This window comes from Monopterus albus, unplaced genomic scaffold (assembly GCF_001952655.1).
Source record: "Monopterus albus unplaced genomic scaffold, M_albus_1.0 scaffold99.1, whole genome shotgun sequence".
NCBI lineage: Eukaryota > Metazoa > Chordata > Actinopteri > Synbranchiformes > Synbranchidae > Monopterus > Monopterus albus.
Genome location: NW_018127979.1, coordinates 768,913 through 781,068, shown reverse-complemented (window position 1 = coordinate 781,068; position 12,156 = coordinate 768,913). Strand labels below are relative to the sequence as shown.

The following is a 12,156-nucleotide window of genomic DNA, read 5'->3' as shown; positions in this document are numbered from 1 at the left end:
TAAAGCCTTCCATCACTGAGCACTGTGGTGAACCAGATGTCTAAGTGCTTGACCACAATGTCCAACAAATAGAGGCTGTCTGCTAAGCCAGGCTAGCCAGGAGGAAGAGTGACCAGTACATACAGTAGTTGTTGTACACTGGTATTGTAAGAATAGTTCATTTAAAACACAACAATGTTGTTATATGTAGGGTAATTTTTCTACAGGATCATCCAATAGCAACACACTAATCACTGAGTGAATTGCTAGAATCCAAACAAAGTGGAAAACAGTTTTTTGTGTGGATCACCAAACTTAAAGTAATGATTTACAATCACTAAGTTTTTTTTTTTGAAATGGTGAAAAGTGAATACAATGTATTTACAGTGTCAAGAAAACACAAACTACAAGTTGAATCAACATCCTGTGCAATACAAAGACCTACTGGTTCCTTTAAACCCTCCACCTCATGTTTTATTCTGCATTAGTTACTCTATTTTTGTCCTGCTCTGGAACTTATTATCAAATATCTTGTGTAACACTGACCCTACTATGAAATACGATATTATTATGAAGGACAAACAATAAGATGATTATTCCATCTATATTGTTCTCTTTCTAGAAGACATCTATCACAATTTATGTCCCAGTGGAAATGTGAGTTGCTCTGCAACCTTCCTCACTAAGACACTTGGCTCCTCTTATAGGAATTCAGCAGAAGAACAGTCTCACTGAAATGAACGCTGTGGTTTTTGAACCATTGCTATTATCAGTGTCAACATGACCTAATCCTGCTCTCCATCAGTCTTCTTTCTACTCTAAGAAATGGTCTTCTTGTTGGCACAGGAAGACAATAATAGTAATTTTGATCTGCGCGAATGAGACAGATGAAGCAGTATTTGAGTATTCCATGTAATGCACAGGGCTCAGAGGGAAGTCAGCCGTGTTTATCCCTCTGGTTATCCCTCTGTCTCAATCGTGAGCCCCTGATGATGAGACTCTGGGGGACATGCATATTTCACTGTCTCTCTTTTCTCTCTCATTTCTTCCCTCCTTCTCTACCCCATTTCTCTGTTTTTATTTGTGCCCTGTTCCTCGGTCTATTTGTGTGCATGCCTCCTTCAAGCTTAGCTCTGAAACATTTTCTCCCTGAGAGTTTGTTGACAGTTACCCCCTCTGTCATAGCTGTAGACGCTATTGGCAGTCTCTCACAGCAGGAGCCGAGCCTTTTACGCCACACCGCCATCAACGATAGGGCAACAACGGTGCTGTAAGCAGTGCCTGCTGTTTTCAGCTCATCTTTAAAACCCAACCATTTGGGTCACACCAACCATGAGGCAGCAGCAGCGTCCATTATTTAATGCTCATCTACCACAGCAGCAACATCATCAGTGAACCTCTACACATCAGACATCAGCCTCCCCTCATTTAAAATCCCGCAATTTAGTTGTTTGATACTGGCACTGAAGACACCCACAAATGTTACAACAGTGAGGTGACACTGCATGCCTCTGTGGCGCTGTTAAATGGATACAGTTTAGTGATTCTCTATGAATACAAAGCATTTCAGTATCAAGAGTGACATAAATAAAAATGGAACAAGCCGCACGCAAGCTTATACACACACAGCTCAGCTATAGTTCAGGTAAATATAAATTTATCTATGCTCAGGTATCTTTTTTTCACATAAGCTGAATATATTTCACAGAATTATTCGTGGCTATGTGAGAGAGAAAGAAACACAGCAGTATCAGCAGCATATTAATTATGTGGTGTGTTTACCTGGAGGCAGGCAGGCGCCTGGCCATGTGGTTTGTTGACGTCCACAGCTACAAGCTGCCATCCCCCAGCAGCGTCTTCATGGAACATCTGTGGCACAAGGACAGCACATGAGGGGCAGATCATACACACACTGACACACACACACACAAAAAACTTGAACGTTGTTCAAACTATTAGACAAAACTCAAACACACACATCTTTTGGCGAAAACTTCCTAAAACATCTGTAACGACAAAAAGGCTGAAGGCATCATACAAACATATTCATACCCACAAAAACAACAAGATAGCTATTCAATACAATATGCAGGCCTAAGGACCTAACACAAAAAAAACTAATCAATATCACAGCAGAGACTTTGCAACTCACAAGACAGCTGCTTCACTCATGAACATCAACCAACTATTCTCATAAACTTTGGAACAATCATGACCCAGGAACCACCATTCTGACTAAGGCGACATTCAAACTGCGTTTCAAAGATGTGAAAAAAAAACGCAGCCCTCTCCATTCATTTTTATGAAGGACTACATTCACCACGGCCAGCACCAGCACCAAAGGGGGCTCCAGCAAAATGACGCAACTCCATGCAGCACTGTGATGGATGGTGACATCACCTGGCAAATGAGGTGCACTGACGAAAACGTACAGCAAACAATCAGGACGTGGACACCCACGGGAAGAATACTCTTTTGTTAGCATTCGAGCACTCTCGAATCTGGGTCACAGTTAACACACCATAACAAGAAGCCATGCATTTTAATTAATAATGGATGATAAATAGAGCTTTTTAGCTATCAATACCGACACATTGGTGGTAGAATTGGTGCTAAGGTTGGGTAGGCTACGTTAGCCCACCCCCCCGGGTTAAAACACAACAGCAAGTTGCATTTTTACCGGATCAGTGTGAATGTATGGTGAGACATAGCCCGAGGACCACTGTTAGTGGGTGAACAGACCGGAGGGGCAATATTTTAATCCTAAAAGTCTCCTTGCTGTTTCTAAATCTTATATAATTGCATGAATTTGTTTATTCACAAACAATAAGAAATACATAGAAATATGTTGGCAAAAAATGTATAAATAAAAAATAATGACTCCTACAGTGACAATACATTACTGAATGCACAAACGGGGACCACCTGTGATGCCTTCTGTTTCTATCTCCTTATCTGTTTTCAACTGCAATGTAATCATAAATCATGCATTTTGCAAAATACTCTGTCTCTCTTGATTTTCTCTGCTTCAAGCCCACTTCCCAGCCCTCTTCGTCAGTCCGGAGTAGTCTACTGTAAGTGTGGAGCCAATCAAATACCTGTCACTTCAAGTGAAAAATAAGCATTAATCAAGACCAGAGTAACAACTTCTTTCATAAATAAAAGGAGGCGTGTAAGACAGCTCAATATTCAGACTTGAAAATATGCCAAGCCAATGCTAATGACTCCATAATTCAGTGCTTTCTAGACTGGAATGATGGTGAAAAATTCTACAGGGATTTATAAAATGAACCTCCAGTAACTGTCAAACCATTTTATTGTTTTTTACAAAATTGGTGAAATGCAAGTTTCAATTTAAAACTATTAAACCCTTTAGGACAAATGGGTAAACTCTGGTCATCACTCCCTTAGTAGTTTAGCTCATGCTGATTTACATGCTGAGGAACAGACTCAGAGAGGGGTGGCACATTTGACATACATGTAAAAAGTAACTTAAACCGCTAGCTCTATGGAATAATAACCCCTACAATATTACAAATCAAACTGTATATACTGTGTAAACATGCGACACACACAGTACTTTCTTTAACTAACTTTGGCTGCTCTCCTCATTTACTTCAGTCAAGAAAAAAAAAACAGCTAGTTTTTGAATTTGTGCTCAATCTATCCAGGTAATGCAATTACAAATTTGCTGTGACATTTTCGGAGATGTGATGACCATCAGTCAATCAATCAATCAAAATTTATTTATATAGCACTTTAAAAGCACCGAAGTACTTTACAAGGGCAATGTAAAAACCAGAATAAATACTGTAATGTCAATAGAGAAATAAAACAACAGAGGAACATAAAGACAGCAGAGCCAGTACCAGGCACGTCACCCTAACTGTTTCAAACCCAGCTACAAATCAGCCCAGTGCACACTGGTGGAAGTGGTCTGATCAAGCCAGTAGAAATGAAGCATTCAGATGAAGCGATGAAGTCGAGCTTATATTAGCTGATTTGTACAAGCTGTTTCCAGTATGACTGGTGACTGGTAATTACTGGTTCATTCACAGCTGTGTAGCAAGTACAGTAACATTCATTAAGGTGCACACCATGGACATTATAACCCTGGCACTTACCACTGTTAATCTGAAAATCACACCTATCCTAACAACATTTGCTGCCACAGCTCCTCAGTCACCCCAACCTCTCTCTTACATGCTGTTGTGAGCTGTTGATTTAAAAAAATGTTTAATGTTTAATCTGTGTGTTTACTAGGGAAGATTAGATTTCTCAGCAAAATTCTCATCACTGCTCAGATTGACTGAGACCTCCCACAAACAGCAGAGCCTTTCCTGACAAACCTAGTGTTATAACCATTTGCTATAGATGGTCACTTCTTTGACATACAGTGTCTCTGACAGAGACAACCACTGAACCTGAACTATTGGACTCTCCAGCATCCCCAGAATGTAGCAAAAATTCTTTAAGAGATGGAGGACTGGAGACAGGGGTCTCAACCAGGTATTCCCAGATTACCATCACTGCATGTTTGGATGTAACAGGTCTGCCTAGCAACATCCCCCACTGCCTGATCCAATTTAGCCCTCTTCTCTTTACCCTTGACAGTACAGATGCAGAGCCGATAATACAACAAACACAGTGGTCATCAATATTTGGCTGAATGTGTACTGCCACACCACCTTAATACTCCAGAAAAGGAGAGAGCCCATCCTCAAACCAGCAGTGTTTGATTCCAGGGCAGGTGCTCTGAATAGAGGTGAGTTTCCTATCCCCCAGAGAGGTGACATTACACATCCAAGTGCTCTCTTGTCACTTGGTAGAATAAATCTGCCAGATCTTATTAAATGAAAAAATAATAACAACGTGCCATTTTGTGGCAGTAGTTTGTCAGCTACTAGTTGTACCTGCGTTGTAGCAGTAGATGTGGTACTGCTCCTTGATCCCCACATCTGCTGAAACTGCACTCTGATCTCAGCAAATGTCTCGATGATGACAGCAATGAACACATTCTGTACAAGACAAAGAGAAATGAAAACAGAGACAGTGAGAGAGAAAAAAGTGCTGTGACATTTAAAAATAAATGATCACGTACAGGTCTCGTCTCCTAACTTCCTTTCACTATCTGTGACATGACATTCATTCTCTCATTAGCCAGAGAACATTCTACTAACAAGGGGAAATCGTTGTCTCTAGGTGAAAGATTAGGTTACAGCAATTAACCAACTATCTCCCGCTGCCATGTCATAGGAGCTGAAAGTATGAGAGGTGCAGTGGAGAAAGACTGGCTCTGACCTTGACAAGCCATGCCAAGAAGAAAATGAGAGTTATAAAGTAGAAGTAGGAACGCCAGCGAGGGAAACTGTCAATGGCTCTGTACATGAGGAACACCCAGCCCTCCTGTGATGCAGCCTCATACACAGTAAAGATACTGGTACCTAAAACAGAGAGAGAGTCTTTAGGTATTGGAGCTAGAAACAGTTAGTGACATACTATTTTTGTATATTTTGTATATTGTTTTTTTTATAGCTTTTCCTTCTGCATGGATAAATACACTGACTGGCCACTTTATTAGCTACACCTGTATAATTGTATGCACTTCTATGCAGCACCTCCACCTTAATATCTCTGTTTATGCTTTTTTGGTGTTTGGTAAAATTGTCATCAATGTATAGATTCAATTATATGTTTATTATTGAGGTCATAGTTAAACATGGTGCTGTACTGGACTACGTTAAATTTAGAGGTGTCTATATTTTTGTCATCCACAGCTATATACATGAGAGGGTCAGAATTTTAGGAACACCTCTAAATGGCCAGTCATTGTATAAATAGTACATTTGAAACCTCAAGAAACCTCAATAAATACATTCATTCATATGAATAAGATCATCCATAATAATGATGATCTTATTCATATGATAAGCTGGCCAAAAGACCATGTACAGTAATCCATAATATACATTAAGACTGTATACTGCCTTGAATGTGTCATATAGTTCCTCTATACAATGTCTAATGTTTAATGTGAAGCTCTTAGTCTCCTTCACGGCTATACAAGAATCAGGTACACTGCGCTGTGCACTGACACTGGATGTGAGCACATTTCAGATGACTAACATGAAGGATGCTGCTGAATGGCACATCTTCACTGCACCATTTTAATTCTCACAGAGGATTATTCTTTCACAGTTCTTAACTAAATAAACTGAACATTTACAGGGGAAAAGAAAAACCCAAGGAGCAACTAACATTCTGTCAATAAACAACAAATATGTAGGGATTTCAACGACACCAAAGTTAACAGTTTAAATGTTTAGCACCAGAGAAAGAACTCTGTTCATCCAGCACTGCTAAATTCATTTTAGTGCATTTCTGTTACTGTATCCCCTGCATGAAATGAAAACTGTGAACAAAACAAATGCACATGCAATGCATATTAGTGAATGCTTATCTTTGTGTATGTGTTTCAGTGCATTCCTCAGCATGTATATACAGTTTATACCTAGTTCATTGAAGCCACTATAACCAAGCTCCTGCCGGCTGAGGCCCAGCTGTTCCAGGTCGTTGCATACGAAGCCATCAGGACACTGATAGCCTTCTCCATTAGGGTTACAATGGGTGTCGGGAATGGCTAAGCTGTTCAATGTCACATTACTGCCCAAAACAAAAACAACATTATTAAACAATATGTTTGCTAAGGGTAGTACTTGGAATAAATGTCTAAACAAAGAAGAGAAAAATTATGCTGTTATCTGTGAACAACAATAGAGAAATAGTAATGGCATAATGAAGACAAGCCTGTGAAAGACACACAAACAGAATTTACTGCAAGTATTAAACAAATGTAAAGATCCAAAATTAGAGTGGCAAGAATTCAAACCTTCTAAAACAGTAGCACGAGATGCACATATACGATGAATACATACACAGGTGAATTTTGCCTGTACATAAACACGGTGCCCTGCCTGTTTCCCTCTGTCACCCTGTCTTTTAGTCACAGGTGTTATTCCAGGAGCTGCTAGATCTCTCTAATGAAAATTAATGCCTTCAAATTGCCTGCAAAGACATTCATCCAAATTGTTTATTAAGAGGTACAGGATCAGAAGGGATAATTTATTGCACTATCACAAAGAACAATCAGAGGCATAGTGGTGAATCTCAATAAAGCTAATTATACTGGGCTCAATAACATAACTGTCTTATCAAAGAAACCACTTGCCTTGATGACAAAGGGGAGATTAATTCATCCTCACATGACAAACCAACTGTCCAGTGGTAATGTCATATTAATACTTTGGTGTGACAAATTAAATACACAGCATGTTTATTAAACAAGAAATTATATATAATAACTGGTTTTCTGGATCTGTACCTTTATCAAAACAATGTACTTTTAAATCTACAAGACACAGATGTCATCCAGCTTCTGTTCAGTAAATCTAACTCATATTGTACAAAACTGCAAAAATCCTACATCTTAATTTTCATTTAATATCCGTATCAGAACACATCTCACTTGCTATTTCTTCCCAGGTTCCATTAAATTCTGTGTGTGTGTGAAAAGCTAGGGAGTTTTGACATTGTGCCATTTCTAAAATACCAAATTAGAAGTATATAGATACATAGATGAGGGATTTAGGGGGAAAACAGTAACAAACAAATAAGATTTGCAACTGCCACACTACTTTTGGATTGAGGTTACAGAAGGATGTCAGAGCTATGAATATAAGAATGTCCTGCACTGCCTTTCCTGCTACTAATGGTCAATATATACTGTGTCCATCGGGTGCTTCGAGACACATCAATATGCAGAAATGGGTGGGTAGTTGTTGAACAGAAAATAACTCAAACAAACGCTGGACAATGTAGGAAAACATAATTATCATAATTATTCCATGCAGGCTTTAACCATGATGGTTGCTTCCTCAATCTTTTGTGTAAACAAGGATTCATATTCTCTGTATCATATTACTGTCATCCTCAGCTGAATGATTAAACCTTCACAAATATGTTTAAATACATGCTCTACTTGTACAGCACCATGTGCACATACTAATACAGATGCCTGGTCTTCTCCGATGCTAGTACCCATGGATTTCTACTGGCCTTTAACATTACAACATATTTAACATTTTTTTTAAATCTGAGAATATGCTGACCATCAATGTTTAAAATTAACATAAACTTTAACTGACCAAACCAGCTCCTGACATGAAAAGAATGCTGTGTAGAATTGCTGCTCCACATAAAAACACAATTTAATGTGTGTGGCTACTGCTTAGATTTTCACACCAAATCAACCACAAAAATATGAGATGCTGTCAGGATCTGTCAGACTCGACGGGGGACAGGTACCGACTGATCATGCTGACCCATCATTGGTTTGCTAAATGTACAACCATGGCACTGTGTAGGAGAAGTCTACTGTTTTCAAAGAAGAGCACAGTTGCATTTCCCTCACCATCTATTTAATACTAACAACTACTGTTTCAGTAAATGTACAATATATCACCTCCATTTAAAGTGGGAAAGCTGGGCTCTGCTATAACTATATAGTAAACAAAACATGTATAAACAGTAAAAAGCTGAAATGGAACATGGTATATGGGATGTAAGGTACCGGTATGTGAAAACAACAAAAAAGGTAGCAACATTTACACTTCTTCATACTAATCCACTTGTTAAGTGGTTATGTAATATTCTGTTTCCGGGTCCAAACTTCGGTTCATTCTCCTCCTCTCCGTATGCCACAATATTGTTTTCCCCCGTTGTCTAAATAAATCTGAAACAAATTCACGGGTGATGCTGTTATTTTACCGCTTTCCTTGCGATGGGAAGGACAAAAAAGAAATGGCTGCAGTTTATTAGATGAGTCACAGTATTCTTAAATTAATAAAAATAAGCTTTTAGCTTTTAAGGGTATGCTGTTTTGCTGTCTTATAATTTTAGCTAGGTAGTTAGCACAAAGTTAATGTAAACACTATACACTGACACATTTTAGTGATGACAGTAACAATAAAAGCTGGGAACCATTAAAAACGAGTTAGATGTACCTTGATATATATAGCGAAATATATATATCTATATATTGGAATACATTTATTGTAATGTATAATAAAGATTGGTTATAATGCCACCAGGTGGAACAGCAACACTGACTACCTGAATCTTAAGAATGTAGTCATGTTTTTTTTTTTTTTTACTCTCAATGATGCCTCACTAAAAAAACAAACAAAAAAAAGATGTTATGGTGTAGAGGGTGGCAGGCTCTGCCATTTGGGCGTGAGGTAAGTTTGGACCCAGAAATGGAATGTTACGTCACACTTAACACGCAGATAGAGTGCCTCAGTGGTAAGTCCCAGGTCCCAGAACCGAGTTAGCATTATTGCACCTACGGTTCCATTGACCCCAAGTTAGTGCATTTTTGGTCAGATGCCTGAAATAAGGTTTGCAGTTAACACAAGGCCAATACATTTTCATATTTTCTTCTATGAAATAAAATATGTCAGTAAATATCCAACTCATGTTTTTTATGCTAGTAACTGTCTTAAAATGACGCTGAAGTCATGGGAACATGGTGTGGTTCGTTTATAGCCTGACAATAGCTTTTTATGTCTGCCAATTGTATTTGGGCCTCAAAAATCATAAATTACGATTATCTTGCTTAACAAAATGTGTAAGTGTCATAAACCGTTGTTTGTCAATGAGGTCATTTTCCGCAATAATCCAAAAGCCCATAGAAAAATCCCGTTGGCTTTTTGTCAAGGGAACCAGGGTGATGCTAACTTCCAGGTTGGTCTACAAAAATGCATCATTCCTACAGTACTCTACTATGCTCTGGTTTTACCCGTACACTGTTCCATTAATCACGCAGTGAAAGTTGAACGTTCCAAACATTTGAACACCCAGAATTCCATAGAGCAGAAGAAAAAACAGCAGGAAAATGGAAACACTCCAGATCTGCTCCCCAGATCGCCTGCAAAGCAGAAGAGCAAAGGAAGGCATATTAAAGTGTCATATTTTCTCATGCACAACTATTCATTAATTGTGGAGACAGTCATACTGTAACAGCACTGTACTTCAGAATGTTGGTGATGCGGGAACGAGGAAGCTCAAAACGGAAGTAGATTCTGAAGGCCCGAATCATAATGAGTGCTCGAGGGATTCTCAACATTCCCCATGGAGACATCTGATCCACAATCTTGGCTATTTCAAACACCTAAAAACAAAGAAACAGCTCATTAAGAGGTAAAAGCCAGCTATGTGCCTGAAATCAAGCCATACAAGCACTTGCAGGAAAGAAAATACCAATAAAATTTGGGGGACGGCTGTGACTTAGGAGGTTGAGTGGATCATCTCCTAACCGAAGGATTAGGGGTTTGATTCCCGGCTTGTCCAGTCAACATGTCAATTTGTCCTTGAGCAAGACATTGAACCCCCAGTTGCTCCCGGTGAGTGAATGTGTGAGCGTTTGTGAGTGTGAATGGCCAAATAGTGTGAAAGCTCTTTGAGTGTACTGTAAAGCATAGAAAAGCGCTATACAAGTATTAGATCATTTACCAAAATTCCAAAACTTATGTAACAGTAATAGCAAAATACCTGCAGCACCAGGGACATCCAAATGAAAAACACCATGAATCCATCAAACATGCACCAGCGATCCTTCACATAGGAGTTATCCCCCTGTGGAAAGGAAAATAAAAGGAGATACCAACAGTTAAACAAAAAAGGCAAAAGACTTGGAAGAAGAGGAAACATGAACATGAGTGGATACTGTAAATATGTGACCATCATCATAAACTGTGGCCACATCCTTTAAGAAAGCTGATTTAGATAATCCTGGTCTTTATGGTTCTGGAAACTGCCCATAGGAACCATTACCTTCTGAAAATCTGACAAAACATCAATTGTGATTTTTTAATTCTTTACGTGAAAAATTAGACATAAGACAATTCAGGAAAAACAATAAACAGAGTCCAAAATTACTGCACCCTTTGACAAACTGACCACAATATTCAAATAGCGTTCAACATGAAAACACAAACATGATTAAGCCCCAAATGTCATGAGGCCAACAAAATGGGCATACTTAATTACCACTTAGAGAGAAAGAGGAGTCTCTAAGAAGCTCTTAGGGGGTCAGTCTTCCACAGGAAGAAAAACTGCAAATAAGAGGGTGTGTTCTGAAACACTACAGATAAGGACCATGTGTGATTACACACTGACAAGAACAAAAGCATGCAATTACTTTACCACGCTCTGCAGATCACTTGTATTGTGCAGGCGTGTTAAACAACTAGCTACAAAATACAACTTCCAAGTGTCGATCATATGATCATAGAAACAATGAATACATCTGCTCTGGCACACTTTAAAAAGACATTACTCAAAACCCTAGAAATCTGAACATGTCACATATATGCATTATTTAGAGAAGCTTAGTTTTACCTGAAATAGAAAGAAAATCTGCCAAAAAATCCTTTCCCATTTTACAAATAGAAAGGGGTTTTATCTGCCTTCGTGAGCTTAAAAAACATTGCAGAAAGAAGATGAAATGTTCCCATTTCCATGCATTTTTCTTGCACTGGTGATTCTAATTCTGTGTCCTCCAGTGCCTCCCTGTTTTTATCCTTGATTTGCCAATTAAGCTGTCCACACGTTTTATGGCTGTAATTATGGGCCTTTCATCTGCCAGCTCTCTGTTCCTGGATGCTTCCACAGAACAATATCTACCTCAGATTTGAATTGTGTTGATTTGTCTGAATTTACAGCTCAATACAAGTACTAAGGATGAATTTAATGTGGAGAAAAAAAATCTGAAGTGGCACAAAAAGGTCATACTTCTGAAGACTATAAAACTACTTGTGGTCAAAAAGGTCTCTACTTCCTCAGTGGCTGTTAGAACTTCCCCCTGTCTGCTTCCTATATGTTGCGAAACCTCTTCAGTGTCCCAAAGTCGTTTACCTGTCAGTAATGCAGGGTTTACCCTCCACTGCCTTCGGCCAAAATGCGCATAAACTCTAATTGTGTTATATACGTATTAGTTTATTGTAAAAGCTATATGAGTGCCCCATCCTAATGGCAATGAAAACGTAGGCACATGTCACATTTGTCACAGATGTACACTACAAATAAAATATCAAATTTCTCGATAAGATTTGATTTGAT

The 12,156-nt window shown here is 38.8% G+C and overlaps 1 protein-coding gene across 6 annotated transcripts in view; it reads right to left on the bottom strand.

The window, feature by feature from the left end:
• Positions 1-12,156, bottom strand: part of nalcn (sodium leak channel, non-selective) — a 78,000-nt gene that overhangs the window by 55,452 nt on the left and 10,392 nt on the right. For 5 of the 6 annotated variants that reach the window (XM_020609553.1, XM_020609557.1, XM_020609559.1 and 2 more), the window contains 7 exons: positions 10,588-10,671; positions 10,068-10,207; positions 9,836-9,964; positions 6,491-6,642; positions 5,281-5,423; positions 4,893-4,997; positions 1,762-1,848 (listed from right to left, as the gene is read on the bottom strand). In XM_020609553.1, coding sequence (XP_020465209.1) covers positions 1,762-1,848; positions 4,893-4,997; positions 5,281-5,423; positions 6,491-6,642; positions 9,836-9,964; positions 10,068-10,207; positions 10,588-10,671 — 840 coding nt within the window. The remainder of the gene's footprint in view (positions 1-1,761; positions 1,849-4,892; positions 4,998-5,280; positions 5,424-6,490; positions 6,643-9,835; positions 9,965-10,067; positions 10,208-10,587; positions 10,672-12,156) is intronic. The other variant, XM_020609555.1, reaches the window with a different exon arrangement.